The sequence below is a fragment of the Anomaloglossus baeobatrachus genome, chromosome 12 (assembly GCF_048569485.1).
Source record: "Anomaloglossus baeobatrachus isolate aAnoBae1 chromosome 12, aAnoBae1.hap1, whole genome shotgun sequence".
NCBI lineage: Eukaryota > Metazoa > Chordata > Amphibia > Anura > Aromobatidae > Anomaloglossus > Anomaloglossus baeobatrachus.
In genome coordinates, this window is record NC_134364.1 from 47,281,369 (window position 1) to 47,302,873 (window position 21,505).

The 21,505-nt window shown below is 51.2% G+C and overlaps 1 protein-coding gene across 3 annotated transcripts in view; it reads right to left on the minus strand.

The window, feature by feature from the left end:
• The window catches only part of KIAA0586 (KIAA0586 ortholog), a 355,375-nt gene that overhangs the window by 297,730 nt on the left and 36,140 nt on the right, over positions 1–21,505 (minus strand). For all 3 annotated transcript variants that reach the window (XM_075329931.1, XM_075329932.1, XM_075329930.1), the window contains exons 6-7: positions 18,020–18,253; positions 7,143–7,272 (exon numbers count right to left, since the gene is read on the minus strand). In XM_075329931.1, coding sequence (XP_075186046.1) covers positions 7,143–7,272; positions 18,020–18,253 — 364 coding nt within the window. The remainder of the gene's footprint in view (positions 1–7,142; positions 7,273–18,019; positions 18,254–21,505) is intronic.

Here is a 21,505-nt window from a genome sequence, read left to right on the forward strand (position 1 = left end):
CAATGTCCTCCTGTCTGCCGGTCAGTTGATCTGTGTAGCGAGTGGTGAGCACAGCGATGACGTCATCCCTGTGCGCACGGCTCCACACACATTAGCGGCCGCAGACAGGAGGACATTGCGATGCTGCAGGGAACGGCTCCACACAGGTCAGCGGCGCTGCTGCTGACACAGAGAGGAAGACGAGCGATGCTGCAGGGAGTGAGGAAAAGTGAGTATAAATGTTTATTATTTTTCTGTGCCATAGGATACAGGCCATATACTAGGATGGGGGTATATAGCAGGATGGGGGTATTTGAGCAGGATGGGTGTATTTGAGCAGGATGGGGGTATAGAGCAGGATGGGGGTATAGAGCAGGATGGGGGTATAGAGCAGGATGGGGGTATACAGCAGGATGGGGGTATACAGCAGGATGGGGGTATACAGCAGGATGGGGGTATAGAGCAGGATGGGGGTATAGAGCAGGATGGGGGTATAGAGCAGGGTGGGGGTATAGAGCAGGGTGGGGGTATAGAGCAGGGTGGGGGTATAGAGCAGGGTGGGGGTATAGAGCAGGGTGGGGGTATAGAGCAGGGTGGGGGTATAGAGCAGGGTGGGGGTATAGAGCAGGATGGGGGTATAGAGCAGGATGGGGGTATAGAGCAGGATGGGGGTATAGAGCAGGATGGGGGTATAGAGCAGGATGGGCGTATAAAGCAGGATCGGGGTATATAGCAGGATGGGGGTATATAGCAGGATGGGGGTATAAAGCAGGATAAGGGCATATACCAGGATGGGGGACCATATACAAGGCAGGAGGATCATTACCAGGCTGTAGAGTACCTTAGTAGAGAATTTGGGGACATTACCCCCATAACAGTGTCAGCAGCAGATCCTTGCCCCATAACAGTGTGTCATGACCACATTTTTAGCTTAAAATTTTATTTTCCTCCTCTAAAACCAGGGTGCGTCTTATAGTCCAAAAGAAGGGAATTTTGTTTACTTACCGTAAATTCCTTTTCTTCTAGCTCCTATTGGGAGACCCAGACAATTGGGTGTATAGCTTCTGCCTCCGGAGGCCACACAAAGTATTACACTGAAAAAGTGTAACCCCTCCCCTCTGCCTATACACCCTCCCGTGGATCACGGGCTCCTCAGTTTTGGTGCAAAAGCAGGAAGGAGGAAACTTATAAATTGGTCTAGGGTAAATTCAATCCGAAGGATGTTCGGAGAACTGAAACCATAACCAAAAGAACAATTCAACATGAACAACATGTGTACACAAAAGAACAACCAGCCCGAAGGGAACAGGGGCGGGTGCTGGGTCTCCCAATAGGAGCTAGAAGAAAAGGAATTTACGGTAAGTAAACAAAATTCCCTTCTTCTTTGTCGCTCCATTGGGAGACCCAGACAATTGGGACATCCAAAAGCAGTCCCTGGGTGGGTAAAAGAATACCTCAATAAAAGAGAGCCGAAAACGGCCCCTTCCTACAGGTGGGCAATCGCCGCCTGAAGGACTCACCTACCTAGACTGGCATCTGCCGAAGCATAGGTATGCACTTGATAGTGTTTTGTGAAGGTGTGCAGACTAGACCAGGTAGCTGCCTGACACACCTGCTGAGCCGTAGCCCGGTGTCGCAATGCCCAGGACGCACCCACGGCTCTGGTAGAATGGGCTTTCAGCCCCGAAGGAAGAGGAAGCCCCGAAGAACGGTAGGCTTCAAGAATCGGTTCCTTGATCCACCGAGCCAGAGTTGACTTGGAAGCCTGCGAACCCTTACGCTGGCCAGCGACCAGGACAAAGAGCGCATATGAACGGCGCAGGGGCGCCGTGCGAGACACATAGAGCCGGAGTGCTCTCACTAGATCTAATGAATGCAAATCCGTTTCCCATTGGTGAACTGGATGAGGGCAAAATGACGGTAAGGAGATATCCTGATTGAGATGAAAAGGAGATACCACCTTAGGGAGAAATTCCGGGACAGGACGCAGAACCACCTTATCCTGGTGAAAAACCAGGAAGGGGGATTTGCATGACAGCGCTGCAAGCTCCGACACTCTTCGGAGTGAGGTAATTGCCACAAGAAATGCCACCTTCTGCGAAAGACGTGATAAAGAGACATCCCGCAGCGGCTCGAAAGGTGGTTTTTGAAGAGCCATTAGCACCCTGTTAAGGTCCCAGGGTTCCAGCGGACGCTTGTAGGGTGGAACTATGTGGCAAACTCCCTGCAGGAACGTGCGGACCTGCGGAAGCCTTGCCAGGCGCTTTTGAAAAAATACTGAGAGCGCCGATACTTGTCCCTTGAGAGAGCCGAGTGACAAACCCTTGTCCATTCCGGATTGAAGGAATGAAAGAAAAATGGGTAAGGCAAAAGGCCAGGGAGTAAAACCCTTATCAGAGCACCAGGACAAAAAGATCCGCCACGACCTGTAATAGATCTTGGCGGACGTTGGTTTCCTGGCCTGTCTCATAGTGGCAATGACATCCTGAGATAACCCTGACGACGCTAGGAGCCAGGACTCAATGGCCACACAGTCAGGTTGAGGGCCGCAGAATTCAGATGAAAAACGGCCCTTGTGATAGCAGGTCTGTGCGGTCTGGAAGCGCCCACGGCTGACCCACCGTGAGATGCCACAGATCCGGGTACCACGACCGCCTCGGCCAATCTGGAGCGACGAGAATGGCGCGACGACAGTCGGATCTGATCTTGCGTAACACTCTGGGCAACATCGCCAGAGGAGGAAACACATAAGGGAGTCGAAACTGCGACCAATCCTGAACTAACGCGTCCGCCGCCAGAGCTCTGTGATCTTGAGACCGTGCCATGAAGGCCGGGACCTTGTGGTTGTGCCGTGACGCCATGAGATCGACGTCCGGCGTTCCCCAGCGGCGACAGATCTCTTGAAACACGTCTGGGTGAAGGGACCATTCCCCCGCATCCATGCCCTGACGACTGAGAAAATCTGCTTCCCAGTTTTCTACGCCCGGGATGTGAACTGCGGAGATAGTGGAGGCTGTGGCTTCCACCCACAGCAGAATCCGCCGGACTTCCTGGAAGGCTTGACGGCTGCGCGTGCCGCCCTGGTGGTTGATGTACGCGACCGCCGTGGCGTTGTCCGACTGTATGCGGATCTGCCTGCCCTCCAGCCACTGATGGAACGCTAATAGGGCTAGATACACTGCCCTTATCTCCAGAACATTGATCTGAAGGGAAGACTCTATCGGAGTCCAGGTTCCCTGAGCCCTGTGGTGGAGAAAAAACGCTCCCCACCCTGACAGGCTCGCGTCCGTCGTTGGGCGCAGATGGAACTGCGCGAAGGGCACTGCCTCCATTGCTGCCACCATCTTCCCCAGGAAGTGCATGAGGCGCCTCAAGGGGTGTGACTGACCCCGAAGAAGAGTTTGCCCCCCCGTCTGCAGCGAAAGCTGTTTGTCCAGCGGTAGCTTGACTAACGCTGACTGTGTATGAAACTCCATCCCGAGGTACGTCAGTGATTGGGTCGGTGTCAACTTGGACTTTGGGAAGTTGATGAGCCACCCGAACTGCTGGAGAGTCGCCAGAGCGACGGTCAGGCTGTGTTGACACGCCACCCGGGAGGGTGCCCTGACTAGGAGATCGTCTAAGTAAGGGATCACCGAGTGGCCCTGAGAGTGTAGGACCGCCACAACGGATGCCATGACTTTGGTGAAGACCCGTGGGGCTGTCGCCAGGCCGAAAGGCAGTGCCACGAACTGAAGGTGTTCGTCCCCGATGGCGAAACGCAGGAAGCGTTGATGTTCGGGTGCGATTGGCACATGGAGATAAGCATCCTTGATGTCGATTGATGCTAGGAAGTCTCCTTGTGACATCGAAGCGATGACCGAGCGGAGAGATTCCATCCGAAACCTTCTGGTGCTTACATGCCTGTTGAGCAGTTTGAGGTCCAGAACGGGACGGAATGATCCGTCCTTCTTTGGCACCACGAACAAGTTGGAGTAGAAGCCGTGACCATGTTCCTGAGGGGGAACGGGAATCACCACTCCTTCTGTCTTCAGAACGCCCACAGCCTGAAAAAGTGCGCCGGCCCGAGAGGGGGGCGGAGATGTTCTGAAGAAGCGAGTCGGAGGACGAGAGCTGAACTCTATCCTGTAACCGTGAGACAGAATGTCTCTCACCCATCGGTCTTGGACATGTGGCCACCAGGCGTCGCAAAAGCGGGAGAGCCTGCCACCGACCGAGGATGCGGTTCGGGGAGGCCGAAAGTCATGAGGAGGCCGCCTTGGAGGCAGTGCCTCTGGCGGTTTTTTGGGGGCGTGACTTAGACCGCCACGCATAGGAGTTCCTCTGGCCTTTCTCTGGCCTGTTGGACGAAGAGGATTGGGACTTGGCTGAGGGCCGAAAGGACCGAAACCTCGGTTGTATTTTCCGTTGCTGAGGTCTCTTCGGTTTGGACTGGGGTAAGGACGAGTCCTTTCCCTTGGATTCCTTAATAATCTCATCCAATCGTTCGCCAAACAATCGGTCGCCAGAAAACGGCAAACCGGTTAAGAACTTCTTGGAAGCAGAGTCTGCCTTCCATTCGCGTAGCCACATGGCCCTGCGGACTGCCACAGAATTAGCGGATGCCACCGCTGTACGGCTAGCAGAGTCCAGGACGGCGTTCATGGCGTAGGACGAAAAAGCCGACGCCTGAGAAGTCAAGGACGCAACTTGCGGAGCAGAGGTACGTGTGACCGCATTAATCTCAGACAGACAAGCAGAGATAGCTTGGAGTGCTCACACGGCTGCAAAGGCCGGGGCAAAGGACGCGCCTGTGGCTTCATAGATGGATTTCACCAGGAGCTCTGCCTGTCAGTAGCATCCTTGAGCGATGAGCCATCCGCAACCGATACTACAGATCTAGCCGCCAGTCTAGAGACTGGAGGATCCACCTTGGGACATTGAGCCCAACCCTTAACTACGTCAGAGGGGAAGGGGTAACGTGTGTCATTAAGGCGCTTAGTAAAGCGCTTGTCCGGAACCGCTCTGGGCTTCTGGACAGCATCTCTGAAGTTAGAGTGATCGAAAAACGCACTGCGTGTACGTTTGGGAAACCTAAACTAGTGTTTCTCCTGCTGCGAAGCCGACTCCTCTATAGGTGGAGGTGGGGGAGAAAGATCTAGCACCTGGTTGATGGACGATATAAGATCATTTACTAAGGCGTCCCCCTCAGGTGTATCAAGATTGAGGGCAACGTCAGGGTCAGAGCCCTGAGCTGCGACGTCCGCCTCGTCCTCCAGAGAGTCCTCAAGCTGAGACCCCGAGCAGCGTGAGGAAGTCGGGGAAGATTCCCAGCGAGCCCGCTTAGCCGGTCTGGGACTGTGGTCCGTGCAGGAGTCCTCCACGTGAGACCTAGGGGCCACCCCGGGAGCGCGCTGCGGCGCAGACAGAGAGGGGCCTGGAGGCGATGATCCAACAGTGCCCGGGGCCTGTGTAAGGACCGGTCTGGACTGCAAGGCTTCTAGTAGCTTGGCAGACCATTTGTCCATAGACTGAGCCATGGATTGTGAAAGCGACTCAGAGAGTTTCTCAGCAACAACTGCAAACTCTGTCCCTGCCGCCTGGACAGTGGAAGCAGGAGGGTCTGCCTGAGCCGAGGGGCCCACTAGTGAACGAGGCTCCGGCTGAGCAAGTGCAACAGGGGTCGAGCATTGCTCACAGTGAGGGTAGGTGGAACCCGCAGGTAACATAGCCCCACAAGAGGTACAGGTTGCAAAAAAACCCTTTGCCTTAGCGCCCTTGCTCCTTGTGGACGACATGCTGTTGTCTCCTAGGAGAGAGATCACTGAGGGTATATAGCCAAAGGTAAACAACCCGGCCGAACAGAAAGAATATATATATATTATATATATATATATATATATATATATATATATTCCGGCACCCTAGGGGGACCAGCACCGGGTGACCGGTTGTGGCTTACCGACCGCCCAAAGTGGAGTGTGTGTCCACCAGATTCCCTGCTCTCAGGGGAGGAGGGAGCCGTGGGCAGCGACTAGAAAAGTGCGGGAATCTGGGGCCCCACAGTGATCAGTGAGGGGGGAGGAGGAAACATAAAGTATGCTCCAGCCCTCACTGCCGACGTCAGGTCGGCCGTCCCGCCCTTACCCCTGACTGGCAGGCCCGGGGGCGGGAGTTATGGTACTAGGCCGCAATGAAGCCGGGGACTAAATTTAATACCGCGGCCGACAAACAGGCTCGGTCGGCGCGGAAGTCCCGGTCTTCACAAACCAGCAGCTGCTGCAGCATCCGTGAAACAAGCGCTCCATGCACAGTCCCCATGGGGACACAGAGTACCTTATAGATGCAGGGCCCTGTCCCTGAGGATACATAGACTCCTGTCCGGCAGATTCCCACAGGGGCTGCGGAGGGAGCCCGGTCCCAGTAAATGGATGACCGGTCAGGATCCCACTTCTCCCAGAGCCTCTAAGGGATGGTGAAGGAAAACGGCATGTGGCTCCAGCCTCTGTACCCGCAATGGGTACCTCAACCTTAACAGCACCGCCGACGTAGTGGGGTGAGAAGGGAGCATGCCGGGGGCCCTGTGGGGGCCCTCTTTTCTTCCAACCGATAAAATCAGCAGCTGCTGCTGACTAAAATGGGAATGCATGAGTGGATGTGTGCCTCCTTCCACACAAAGCATAAAACTGAGGAGCCCGTGATCCACGGGAGGGTGTATAGGCAGAGGGGAGGGGTTACACTTTTTAAAGTGTAATACTTTGTGTGGCCTCCGGAGGCAGAAGCTATACACCCAATTGTCTGGGTCTCCCAATGGAGCGACAAAGAAAATATGGTACTTATTGAATGTTTGCTGGGTGGGAGGTTTGGAGTTTTGGGGTTTGGCAACCCCGTATTTGTGTGTTAATTGTATTTTAAATTTTTCAATAAAAACAAACAGTTTGGTTAAAAAAAAAAAGTTATGAGAAAGTCTCAGGTCCCCGGATGGGTGCACTATTATGGCAAAGATAAAGTGACAGAAAATATGAAATGGAAAACTGCTCGGCACACAACTGTAAGGTTGGAAACTGGCATGGAAGAGATTTTTCAGAAGGAACTCAATCAAGAAATATATTTTGATCAAAAAATATTTTTTTATTTAAAATTAAAAAAAAATAAAAAAATAAAAAATGGTGAAACTATCAAACCTTTGTTGCTGATCTTTGGGGGTGCAGCTGTGTGGGGCAGTGGAAGTGTTGCTGGCAAATGATAACACACAGGAGCCGCAGCTTCACGGTGATTTGCACTGACCTTGATTGCAGAGTTCATAAATTGTGACTGAGAAGAAAAGTAAATTACATGAAGTCAAATAGTTAGGAAGTGATTATTAAAAATTATTAAACCTCAGACCTTTCAGCAAATTTTTCATGTGGAACTGGACAAAATGTAATAATGGCTGAAGAGCGGAACAAACTTTTTTTTTTATTTTGTCCCTCTGTTGCAGAGATATCAGCAATTAAAGTATATGGCACCTAATGAGTTAACTTTTTTAATTTTAAGTGGGTGTTATCAGACAGCTTTCACTGGGGTTAGATTACCGGGTGCAGCCGTTCTGACACAATCTGAATTTTTAGATTTAGCCATGTAGCAGAGCTGAGAGAGCTGTCCACCCACACTAGTCTCTCTATAGAGATTGTGCATAGACAGGGAGGTGTCAATCACGGCAGGGTTAGTGCCGGACTTCTCTGCAGGTGAGTTTCTTGGCCGGAAAGGCCGGAAAGATGTTTGGTTCCTGAAGCTCCAGCGAGGCCTATCCTGGAAGTCGGTGCGGTCTTCCTTTCAGGGTCCAGTTGGAGTCCCTCTAGCAGGTAGCTTCTAGTCTTCCCCGACCACGGGCCATGTCTTCACCTACCATCTGTCATTATCCAGAACAGGTATTCTCCACTCCAGAGTTTCCCAGACCTGGCCTGGTCATGTCAGGGGTTAACTCCCATCAGCCTCATTCTGGTTTCAGGAGACAATATATCTGGTTGCTGTACTTGCATTCCAGTGCTGGTTATAGTTTTGCTCTGCAGCCTGTGACTGGCTCTGGTGAGATTTCCTGTTTGATCTGACTCCTTGTTGTCGTGCCCTGACTTGTACCCTCCTTCGTTCGTCCATCTGTCCCAGTCCCTGACTTCCCGCTCCTGTCTGTTGTTTGTGTTTCCCTCTGCATACCTGATCTCTCGATTTCTGACTCGGTTGTGTTTTCTGACTTGATTTTGATCCTCCCTCTGCACTGACTTGACTTCCGGCTAGACCAGGGGTCTCAAACTCGTCAGAGTAAGTGGGCCGCACATAAAAGAAATTTAAGGCCGAGGGCCGCATTCCTTTCAAATTTAATACAATACAATATAATTGCTAATCAATTATTTCAACTATTATAACAATGCTACATTAGTATGCGCTGAGAATCAAAAATACCGTGAAGCGAAACGTCATTTTTTTATATTATTTATTTGTCAAAGAGAGTGGGCATCTGTGATTGGCATCAGCATCAAAATGTATAAGCAGATTCCAGGTTATTCCAACAGCCAAGCACAGACACTCATTCTCTGTCACAGCATTAAAAAAATTACATAGCGCTCAGCAGTGTTTTTGATTCTCAGAGCAGATAAAGTGGACAGGTACGGGCTGCCACCCCCAGCTGCCTGGCTTTACCTTAGCTGGCAATCAAAATACAGGGAAGCCCAATTGTTTTTTTAATTAAATAATGGGAAAAAAAAATGCGTGGGCTCCCGCCATATTTTGATCACCAGCCAGGTAAAACCAGACAGCTGAGGGCTGGGATTCTCAGCGTGGTAAGGCCCAAGCATTTTGGGCCCCCCGCAGCCCACAACCGCCCCTGGAAATGGCGCATTCATCACAGTGCTATTTCCAGGTGCTTTACCTGGCTCTTCCAGCGTCCCTGGTGGCAGTGGCACGCTGGGTAATAATGGGGTTAATACCAGCTTTGTATTCTCAGCTGGTAGTAAACCCAAAATTCATGGTGTCATGTCAAATTAGATATGACCACCATGAATTTTTAGTAAACAGTAAAAAAACACAACACAGAGAAAAATATTTTTATTAGAAATAAAACAAAAAACACATTTAGGGACTCCATCTTTTTTAGAAAAAAAAAAAGCTTGCCTCTGACGTAGTCCAAAGTCAATGTCAGCTCAGCTTCATCGCTCTGAACAGATGAGCGTCTGTCCAGACCGACAAGAAGGCTGAGACTGAATGTAACATTTTCCGGTCTTCCAGTCACCATCAAAATCATTTTTATCATCATCATACACACACAGCCACCATCATCATCATACAAACACACACGGCAATCATCATCATCATCATACACAGCCATCGTCGTCATAATCATCATCGTCGTCACTCACAAACAGCCACCACCACAATCATCATCAGTCACACACAGCCACCACCGCCATTATCATCAGTTGCACACAGTCACCACCACCATCATCAGTCACACACAGCCACTACCGCCATCATCATCAGTCGCACACAGCCACCACCATCATCAGTCACAAACAGCCACCACCGCCATCAGTCACACACAGCCACCACCACCATCATCAGTCACACACAGCCACCACCGCCATCATCATCAGTCGCACACAGCCACCATCACCATCATCAGTCACAAACAGCCACTACCGCCATCATCATCATCAGTCACACACAGCCACCACCGCCATCATCATCATCAGTCACACAGCCACCACCGCCATCATCATCATCAGTCACACACAGCCACCATCCCCATCATCATCATCATCAGTCGCACACAGCCACCATCACCATCATCATCAGTCACAAACAGCCACTACCACCGCCATCATCATCATCAGTCACACACAGCCACCACCGCCATCATCATCATCAGTCACACAGCCACCACCGCCATCATCATCATCATCAGTCACACACAGCCACCACCGCCATCATCATCATCAGTCACACACAGCCACCATCACCATCATCATCAGTCGCACACAGCCACCATCACTATCAGTCACAAACAGCCACTACCGCTATCATCATCATCAGTCATACACAGCCACCACCGCCATGATCATCATCATCAGTCGCACACAGCCACCACCGCCATCAGCATCATCAGTCGCACACAGCCACCATCACCATCATCATCAGTCACAAACAGCCACTACCGCCATCATCATCATCAGTCACACACAGCCACCACCGCCATCATCATCATCAGTCGCACACAGCCACCACCGCCATCATCATCATCAGTCGCACACAGCCACCACCGCCATCATCATCATCAGTAGCACACAGCCACCACCGCCATTAGCATCATCAGTCGCACACAGCCACCACCGCCATCATCATCAGTCCCACACAGCCACCACCGCCATCATCATCATCAGTCACACACAGCCACCACCGCCGTCATCATCATCAGTCCCACACAGCCACCACCGCCATCATCATCATCAGTCCCACACAGCCACCACCGCCATCATCATCATCATCATCAGTCACACACAGCCACCACCGCCGTCATCATCATCAGTCCCACACAGCCACCACCGCCATCATCATCATCAGTCACACACAGCCACCACCGCCATCATCATGATCAGTCATACACAGCCATCACCGCCATCATCATGATCAGTCGCACACAGCCACCATCAATATCAGTCACACACAGCCACCACCGCTATCATTATCATCCTCATCATCATCAACACACAGCCATCATCATCATCATCCACACACATACAGCCATCATCACCATCAACACACACAGCCATCATCATCATCATCCACACACACACAGCCATCATCACACACACACACAGCCATCATCATATATATACACACACACACACACACACACACACACACACCACAAACGTTCTAATCTGCCCTATGCTCTTGTTCCTTCCGCTGCACCCGCCGGCAAAGCAGCTGACGTCAGCGCTGCTCGGGTCGCGCTGCTGAGCTCGAGTTGAATGCCGCCGTCGATTGCTTCACCCTGACATCTGATTGAACTCCGGCTTTGATTGCTTCTCCCTGGCGGCTTCTCCAAAGCGGAAGTGCGGTCGGCCGCGGCTGCAATGTTAAAGTGCGGCTGGCGACCGCTAAATGACTGGAGGCAGTGGAGGGCAAATATCAAGTGTTCTGCACTGTGTCTGTGGGCCGCATAAATCAGACTGGCGGGCCGCATGCGGCCTGGGGGCCGCGTGTTTGAGACCCCTGGGCTAGACCCTGACTGTTTGACTAATCTATTGCCCCATGGTGGTTCGCCTGTTAGCTGCCTGCTGAAATTACTCTGCTGCCTTTCTATTACAGTGTAACATTGACTCTCATTCACTACTCTGCTGCCACCTAGTGGGGAATCCGTGGTACTAAGTTTTACTAGCCCATTGTACAGCGTGACATCATCTCTGAAGACAAGTTGTTGGAGATGAAGACTCCTTCCAGCCTGGAGAAAAGGGGGAAGTAAAGGGGAGGTAGCGCCGGCATTCCTGAAGGGACACAGTCACTCACCACCCTGGCTGGGTCGCATCCTTCTACCGCATTCCCCCGGCCACCCATGTATCCTGCTGTCCTCTCACCCTGGGGCCTGTGCATGCAGCAGACTCTCTGGGATCGTGCCTACTGCGCATATGCATCGGCCCTCCTCTTAAAGAGCCGGTGCGCTATTTCCAGGAAATGCCTCTCAGTTTATGGCTGAGAGGCACAGTGTATTTAAGGCACCCTCCCATTAAGGGAGGTGCCTGAACAACGCTCCTAGTTAGTCAGTGTCTCAGTTTGCTAGCTAGCTAGTTGTAAGGTCTCGTTTCCCCCTATTCCGTCACCTGTGCCTACCTTCCATACCTGTGTCACTGCCTTATCCACCATTCCTGTCCGTACCTGCTTGTGCAGCCTGCCTCAGTCACCCCACCTGTACCTGTCTATACCTGAGTCCATCACCTGTCCTGTTAGTTAAGCCCCTTCCATGAAAGGGTAAGCCCAGGGACCCTCCTGTGGTCTAGTGGGCCAACTAATCCTGTTTGCTGCCCCTACACCTGTCCGCGAGCGTTATAAGCTTACATAGCAAAACCCTGCAGACAAATTCCTTTTAAAACCTCATTCTCAAAATAAGAGATTGAAGGGAATTATTGGACTGCTTCTATAAAAATATATTTAATTTTATAAACTATCATTAATATTCTTTGATAAAAATATTCAGCACCCTATGAGTCACCATAATTCTCCACATATAAAATAAAAGAATTTACGGTAAGTAAACAAAATTCCCTTCTTCTTTGTCGCTCCATTGGGAGACCCAGACAATTGGGACGTCCAAAAGCAGTCCCTGGGTGGGTAAAAGAATACCTCGATAAAAAGAGCCTAAAACGACCCCCTCTTACAGGTGGGCAACCGCCGCCTGAAGGACTCGCCTACCTAGACTGGCGTCTGCCGAAGCATAGGTATGCACCTGATAGTGTTTCGTGAAAGTGTGCAGACTAGACCAGGTAGCTGCCTGACACACCTGCTGAGCCGTAGCCCGGTGCCGCAATGCCCAGGACGCACCCACGGCTCTGGTAGAATGGGCTTTCAGCCCCAAAGGAAGCGGAAGCCCAGAAGAACGGTAGGCTTCAAGAATCGGTTCCTTGATCCACCGAGCCAAGGTTGACTTGGAAGCCTGCGAATCCTTACGCTGGCCAGCGACAAGGACAAAGAGCGCATCTGAACGGCGCAGGGGCGCCGTGCGAGACACGTAGAGCCGGAGTGCTCTCACCAGATCTAATGAGTGCAAATCCTTTTCACATTGGTGAATTGGATTAGGGCAAAATGAAGGTAAGGAGATATCCTGATTGAGATGAAAAGGAGATACCACCTTAGGGAGAAAATCCGGGACCGGACGCAGAACCACCTTATCCTGGTGAAACACCAGGAAGGGGGCTTTGCATGACAGCGCTGCCAGCTCCGACACTCTACGGAGCGATGTAACTGCCACTAGAAATGCCACCTTCTGCGAAAGACGTGATAAAGAGACATCCCACAGCGGCTCGAAAGGTGGTTTCTGAAGAGCCGTTAGCACCCTGTTAAGGTCCCAGGGTTCCAGCGGACGCTTGTAAGGTGGGACTATGTGGCAAACTCCCTGCAGGAACGTGCGGACATGCGGAAGCCTGGCTAGACGCTTTTGAAAAAATACGGATAGCGCCGATACTTGTCCCTTGAGAGAGCCGAGAGACAACCCCTTGTCCATTCTGGATTGAAGGAATGAAAGAAAAGTGGGTAAGGCAAAAGGCCAGGGAGTAAAACCCTTATCAGAGCACCAGGATAAGAAGATCCTCCAAGACCTGTGATAGATCTTGGCGGACGTTGGTTTCCTGGCCTGTCTCATGGTGGCAATGACATCTTGAGATAACCCTGAGGACGCTAGGAGCCAGGACTCAATGGCCACACAGTCAGGTTGAGGGCCACAGAATTCAGGTGGAAAAACGGCCCTTGTGACAGCAAGTCTGGGCGGTCTGGGAGCACCCATGGTTGACCCACCGTGAGATGCCACAGATCCGGGTACCACGACCGCCTCGGCCAATCTGGAGCGACGAGAATGGCGCGACGACAGTCGGACCTGATTTTGCGCAGCACTCTGGGCAGCAACGCCAGAGGAGGAAATACATAAGACAGTCGAAACTGTGACCAATCCTGAACTAATGCGTCCGCCGCCAGAGCTCTGTGATCTTGAGACCGGGCCATGAATGCCGGGACTTTGTTGTTGTGCCGTGACGCCATGAGGTCGACGTCCGGCGTTCCCCAGCGGCGACAGATCTCTCGAAACACGTCTGGGTGAAGAGACCATTCCCCCGCGTCCATGCCCTGACGACTGAGAAAATCTGCTTCCCAGTTTTCTACACCCGGGATGTGAACTGCGGAGATGGTGGAAGCTGTGGCTTCCACCCACTGCAGAATCCGTCGGACTTCCTGGAAGGCTTGACGACTGCGAGTGCCGCCTTGGTGGTTGATGTATGCGACGGCAGTGGCGTTGTCCGACTGGATACGGATCTGCCTGCCCTCCAGCCACCGATGAAAAGCCAATAGGGCTAGATACACTGCCCTTATCTCCAGAATATTGATCTGAAGGGATGACTATCGGAGTCCAGGTTCCCTGAGCCCTGTGGTGGAGAAAAACCGCTCCCCACCCTGACAGGCTCGCGTCCGTGGGGACCACAGCCCAGGTTGGGGATAGGAAGGATTTTCCCTGCGACAGAGAGTTGGGAAGGAGCCACCACTGAAGTGACGTCTTGGTTGCAAGGGAAAGAGAGACGTTCCTGTCGAGGGAAGTCAACCTCCTGTCCCATTTGCGGAGAATGTCCCACTGGAGTGGCCGCAGATGGAATTGCGCGAAGGGCACTGCCTCCATCGCTGCCACCATCTTCCCCAGGAAGTGCATGAGACGCCTCAAGGGGTGTGACTGACCCTGAATCAGAGATTGCACCCCTGCCTGCAGAGAAAGCTGTTTGTCCAGCGGTAGCATGACTATCGCTGACTGAGTATGAAACTCCATCCCGAGGTAAGTCAGTGATTGGGTCGGTGTCAACTTGGTTTTTGGGAAGTTGATGATCCACCCGAACTGCTGGAGAGTCGCCAGAGCGACGGTAAGGCTGTTTTGACACGCCATCTGAGAGGGTGCCCTGACCAGAAGATCGTCTAAGTAGGGAATCACCGAGTGGCCCTGAGAGTGTAGGACCGCCACAACAGATGCCATGACCTTGGTGAACACCCTGGGGCTGTCGCCAGGCCGAAAGGCAATGCCACGAACTGAAGGTGTTCGTCCCCGATGGCGAAACGCAAAAAGCGTTGATGTTCGGGTGCGATCGGCACATGGAGATAAGCATCCTTGATGTCGATCGATGCTAGGAAGTCTCCTTGTGACATCGATGCGATGACCGAGCGGAGAGATTCCATCCGAAACCGTCTGATGCTCACATGTCTGTTGAGTAGTTTGAGGTCCAGAACGGGGCGGAATGAACCGTCCTTCTTTGGCACCACGAACAAGTTGGAGTAAAAGCCGCGACCATGTTCCTGGGGGGGAACAGGGATCACAACTCCTTCTGTCTTCAGAGCGTCCACCGCCTGAAAAAGTGCATCGGCCCGCGCGGGGGGCGGAGAGGTTCTGAAGAAACGAGTCGGGGGACAAGAGCTGAACTCTATCCTGTAACCGTGAGACAGAATGTCTCTCACCCATCGATCTTGAACATGTGGCCACCAGGCGTCGCAAAAGCGGGAGAGCCTGCCACCGACCGAGGATGCGGTTCGGGGATGCCGAGAGTCATGAAGAGGCCGCCTTGGAGGCATTGCCTCCGGCGGGTTTTTGGGGGCGTGGCTTAGCCCGCCACGCATAGGAGTTCCTCTGGTCTTTCTCCGGCCTGCTGGACGAAGAGGATTGAGGCTTGGCGGAGGGACGAAAGGACCGAAACCTCGATTGTATTTTCCGTTGCTGAGGTCTCTTCGGTTTGGACTGGGGTAAGGAGGAGTCCTTTCCCTTGGATTCCTTAATAATCTCATCCAATCGTTCGCCAAACAAGCGGTCGCCAGAAAACGGCAAACCGGTTAAGAACCTCTTGGAAGCCGAGTCTGCCTTCCATTCGCGCAGCCACATGGCCCTGCGGACTGCCACAGAGTTAGCGGATGCCACCGCTGTACGGCTAGCAGACTCTAGAACTGCGTTCATGGCGTAGGAAGAAAAAGCTGACGCCTGAGAAGTCAAAGACGCAACCTGCGGAGCAGAATTACGTGTGACCGCATTAATCTCAGCCAGACAAGCTGAGATAGCTTGGAGTGCCCACACGGCTGCAAAAGCCGGGGCAAAAGACGCACCCATGGCTTCATAGATGGATTTCACCAGGAGCTCTATCTGCCTGTCCGTGGCATCCTTTAGCGATGAGCCATCTGCAACCGATACCACAGATCTAGCCGCCAATCTAGAGACTGGGGGATCCACCTTGGGACATTGAGCCCAACCCTTAACTACGTCAGAGGGGAAGGGGTAACGTGTGTCAGTAAGGCGCTTAGTAAAGCGCTTGTCCGGAACCGCTCTGGGCTTCTGGACAGCATCTCTGAAGTTAGAGTGATCGAAAAAAGCACTCCGTGTACGTTTAGGGAACCGAAACTGGTGTTTCTCCTGCTGAGAAGTCGACTCCTCTACAGGTGGCGGCGGGGGAGATAGATCTAACACCTGGTTGATGGACGAGATAAGGTCATTTACTATGGCGTCCCCTTCAGGTGTATCAAGATTGAGAGCAACGTCAGGGTCAGAGCCCTGAGCTGCGACGTCCGCCTCGTCCTCCAGAGAGTCCTCAAGCTGGGAACCCGAGCAGCGTGAAGAAGTCGGGGAAGATTCCCAGCGGGCCCGCTTAGCCGGTCTGGGACTGTGGTCCGGGCAGGAGTCCTCCACGTGAGACCTAGGGCCCCCCCTGGGAACGCGCTGCGGCGCGGACAGAGAGGGGCCTGGAGGCGACGATCCAACAGGGCCCGGGGCCTGTGTAAGGACCGGTCTGGACTGCAAAGCTTCAAGCAGCTTGGCAGACCATTTGTCCATAGACTGAGCAATGGATTGTGAGAGTGACTCAGAGAGTTTTTCAGCAAAAACGGCAAACTCTGTCCCTGCCGCCTGGACAGGGGGAGTCTACCTGAGCCGAGGGGCCCACTAGTGACCGAGGCTCCGGCTGAGCAAGCAAAACAGGGGTTGAGCATTGCTCACAGTGAGGGTAGGTGGAACCCGCAGGTAACTTAGCCGCACAAGAGGTACAGGTCGCAAAATAACCCTGTGCCTTGGCACCCTTGCTCCTTGTGGACGACATGCTGTTGTCTCCTAGGAGAGTGATCACTGAGGGTATATGGGAAAGGGTATACAGCCCGACCGAACAGAAATATATAAATATATAGTATCTATTCCGGCACCCTAAGGGGACCAGCACCGGGTAACCGGTGTGGCTTACCGACCGCTAAAAAGCGGAGCGTGTGTCCTCCAGATTCCCTGCCTTAGGTCTCCCAGCGTTGCAGAGCTCTTTCCTGGAAATCCTCCACCGGCAGAATGCCAAAAAAAAAAAAAATGGCTGCCGGAGCTCTCTGGGGAGGAGTGGTGCCGTGGGCGGCGCTAGAAAAGTGCGGGAATCTGGAGTCCCCACAGTGATCAGTGAGGGGGGAGGAAACATACAGGATGCTCCGGCCCTCACATCCGACGTCAGGTCGGCAGTCCCGCCCTTACCCCTGATAGACAGGCCCGGGGGCGGGAGTTTTGCTACTAGGCCGCAATTGAAGCCGGGGACTAAATTTAAGACCGCGGCCGACAAGCAGGCTCGGTCGGCGCGGAAGTCCGCCGGCCGTCACAAATAAGCAGCTGCTGCAGCGTCCGGGATGAAGGCGCTCCATGCACATCCCCCATGGGGACACAGAGTACCTTAGTGATGCAGGGCCCGGTCCCTGAGGATAAATAGACTCCTGTCCGACAGATTCCCACAGGGGCTGCGGAGGGAGCACGGTCCCAGTGAATGGATGACCGCTCAGGATCCCACTTCTCCCAGAGCCGCTAAGGGATGGTGAAGGAGACGGCATGAGGCTCCGGCCTTTGTACCTCAACCTTAACAGCACCGCCGACGTAGTGGGGTGAGAAGGGAACATGCCGGGGGCCCCGTGGGGGCCCACTTTTCTTCCAACCGATTAACTAAAATGAGAATGCATGAGTGGATGTGTGCCTCCTTCCACACAAAGCATAAAACTGAGGAGCCCGTGATGCACGGGAGGGTGTATAGGCAGAGGGGAGGGGTTACACTTTTTAAAGTGTAATACTTTGTGTGGCCTCCGGAGGCAGAAGCTATACACCCCAATTGTCTGGGTCTCCCAATGGAGCGACAAAGAAAACTGCAATTACTTAGGAGCTATTGTGCTACAAGTTATATATAGTTATCAATGATCAAATCTTAGGAGATAAATGAAAGCTTTCCTGGCAGCAAATAATAGAAAGCCACGGGACGCCCATTACTTGTACATTTCGGATGGAAAGCAGAGTTTATACCTGCATCTGGAGTTGCTGTTGCTGGAGCTTTTCCAGATGCTGGAGCCTTTGCTCTGTCAGCATAGTCAGCTGCCTCTCCAGCTCGCTGACTCTCCCCTGGTACACTCTTTCCGCTGGCTGACTCTGGAGCGTGCTGTGCTGGCCTGTGAGCATTTGCAGCTGCTTATCAGCCTCCTGGAGTTTGTTAAGTAGCTGAGACACAGAATTCACTTGGGCCTCAAGATTACTCTGAACCTAGGGGAACAAAGAAGACAAATTACCTCGACCCTTACATAAGCACAAGGGAAAAGCAAGTGACATCAGATATTTTTGCATCACACATGTCTGGCTTTGTTGTGCTGCAGCCATCAGCGATACTGTCCGGAGTAACACAGTACTTTTTGAGATATCCTATTATCTTTTAAAAGAGGATTTGTCACTTAGAAAAAAATTTCGCTTAGTACAAAAAGTGTCGCTCCATTGGAGAGAAATTCACATTTGTTGCTTTTGGTGTGCAGTATGTGAAATCTCTGCTTGGGGTCCAATTGGATTTCTCCAGAGTCTTCTCTGGGCCTTTGTGCTTTCACCGCTCCATCCCGTATGCCGCAGGGTACAAGAGTGACAAACTGCTAGATCAGCTGCCTAGCTGTCAATGGCAGCAACCAGGAGGGAGGGGTGAAAGCGCAATTTTTGAGCAATTGACAAATTCTCTTTAAAGGGATTTTTCAGGCTTCACATAAATTTCTGCAATCACTTGATGTGACTGCAGACGTATGAATCCTTACAGTGCACAATTTGCACACTGTCAGGATTCCATTCTTTTGCCAGCTTGAATGATAGTCCTGTGACAGCAAGTATGAGATGTGCATACTTGCATTCAGAGGCAGACTAGCGACTTTTTATGCTTCTCTCATCGTGCAATTTGCACAATAAACACTGTGGTCTGATTACATTTTTCAAGCCAAATGAAGCTATAGAAATCAATTGAATATTAAATATCATTAATTTTTATTTTTTTAAAAATTCCCAGCACGTCTCTTCAAGATGGAATCAATTTTAGGGGTTCTGGCGGCAATAACCAACTTCCTCACTTTTCCAATTAGATTTCCAGCATGTCCGCCCAGTTTCACACATCCGGCTTTTCGCCGGTTTGGCAGATGCGGTGCACTCCAGTACAGAGTATACAGTACAGTGGCAGCGCCACAACTTCCGGGTCACATGAAAGCATGTGACAGTCGTTTGTCGCGCTGCCACTGTACTATATACTCTGTACTGGAGTGCACCGCATCCACCGAACCGGCGAAAAGCCGGATGTGTGAAACCGGGGTCCCTCTTGCAGACTATCTCTTATTGCCTGCTGCAGCGAGTGCACAACACAGCGCATGTGATGAATATGAAAGTGTTTTGAAGCAGCTTCAACAAGATCATCTAATCCCAAAGTATCATTTTGCTGTTCTTCTGTTGTAATATCTGTTTGTTCCTCAGTTACATGAACAGCACTGTGGCTCCATCTCACACATACTAAATCCTAAATTTTCTTCTAGCTGTTGTTCATTCCTCTCATTCATCAGTTTAATTGTACTTATGTTTGAAGCATTGTCCTTACAATAGCAAGAACCTGTTCTTTTTTGCGTTCCTAGTCTTGCAGAACTTTTCCCACTAAGGCCTGGAGAAACTGGCCGGTGTGATGAGCTTTACTATCTTTTACTGCCAGTGTCTTGCTAACAATTTCTTTCTTGATGGCAAAATAATTCATTGAAATGCAGTGACTCCTGGCATCCCACCAAAGGCAATGGGTGAAAAGATACGACATTCAGACACAGCGTTTTGTGAGGATCCTCATAAAGAATGAGCATCTCAGTTTGTGACGTTCTCTAATCTGCTTTTGCTATTGAAAACATTATTTATGAGCTCAAAAAACCTTTCAGGTGAAGCGTTTTTTTTTAAAAAGCTGATCAGCTTTTGCAACTGAAAAACGTATCCTCAAAAAACGCAGCAAAAACGCTGTGTGTGAATGCAGCCTTAGATCAAGAATAGAACAGCCATTTATAGGACATTTCATAACTTTCCCAAATTCCTATGAAAAAATGTTCATCACACTCTGCATTGCACTACTGTCCCCAATTTATTATATATTTTAGGAGTCGGTGCATTTTATACCGACTCAGAATCCACCAAAATGAGCTCCAACTCCGACTCCACAGCCCTGTCAGAATGGCCGGTGACTCCCTGCCCCCCGCACAAAGCAGACGGGCGTCACCGGCCCCGCACAGAGCGGCGTCACCGGCCCCGCACAGAGCGGCGTCACCGGCCCCGCACAGAGCGGCGTCACCGGCCCCGCACAGAGCGGCGTCACCGGCCCCGCACAGAGCGGCGTCACCGGCCCCGCACAGAGCGGCGTCACCGGCCCCGCAGAGACCGCAGTGAGTATCTGGGCTGCATCACCCCGCTTCGCTGTTGCCCCCTCTCCCTGGTAATACACCACCAGATTATAAAACGGACCCCATATTTTTTTTTCTCTCCAAATTTGGGGTGCGTCTTATAATCCGGTGCGTCTTACAAAACGTAAAAAAAAACGGTATTATATTATATATATAAAAAAACAGTGACCTATTATTACTGGTACTGTAACAATTAAATACGTTAGGGCTAAGTTCTCAATAAATAAATGGAATAGTTATATAAATGTGTAAGTATATAATAGAAATATGAGTACAAATAACCATAATTATATACAGTGCTCTGTGCTATTTAAATATATTCACCAATATTGTAAAACATATACAATAGGGAATAATCTATATTAATAAGAGCACTTTAAAATATATCAACCATGTTAATTCACCCCAATGTCGCCATCTTGTATACTGCCAGAAAGTGCCTAGTGCTGTGCCTGGATCACTGATAAACGAAACCAATTGCTAAGTTTGTAAGATGTGCAGAGTATATGTTGCTCCCTAAGGTGACGAACCCAACCGGACCGTTATCACCATATAAATATAGGAGACATAAAGAACATAAAAGCCTGCACAATACTTACATAAAGTGACTCACTCCACGTCCCGTCACCCCAAATCACTTGATGTGACTGCAGACATGAATCCTTACAACGCGCAATTTGCAGACTGTAAGGATTCTATTCTTTTGCCAGCTTGAATGGTAGTCCTGTGACAGCAAGTATGAGATGTGCATACTAGCATTCAGATGGAGACTAGCGACCTTTTTTACTTCTCTCATTGCCAAATCCTGACATTGTGAAAATTGCACAATCTGCAGTCACATAGAGTCTGCTGATCTACCCCGACTCTCCCATATATAAGAAGGCCCGGGCGTTGGCTCATATGCCCTCTATGAGAATGGGGCAGCCAGACTTCTCTATAAGGCCCCTTTCACACGTCAGTGATTCTGGTACGTTTGTGCTTTTTTTTTTAAACGTACCAGAATCACTGACATACGCAGACCCATTATAATGAATGGGTCTGCTCACACGTCAGTGATTTGTCACTG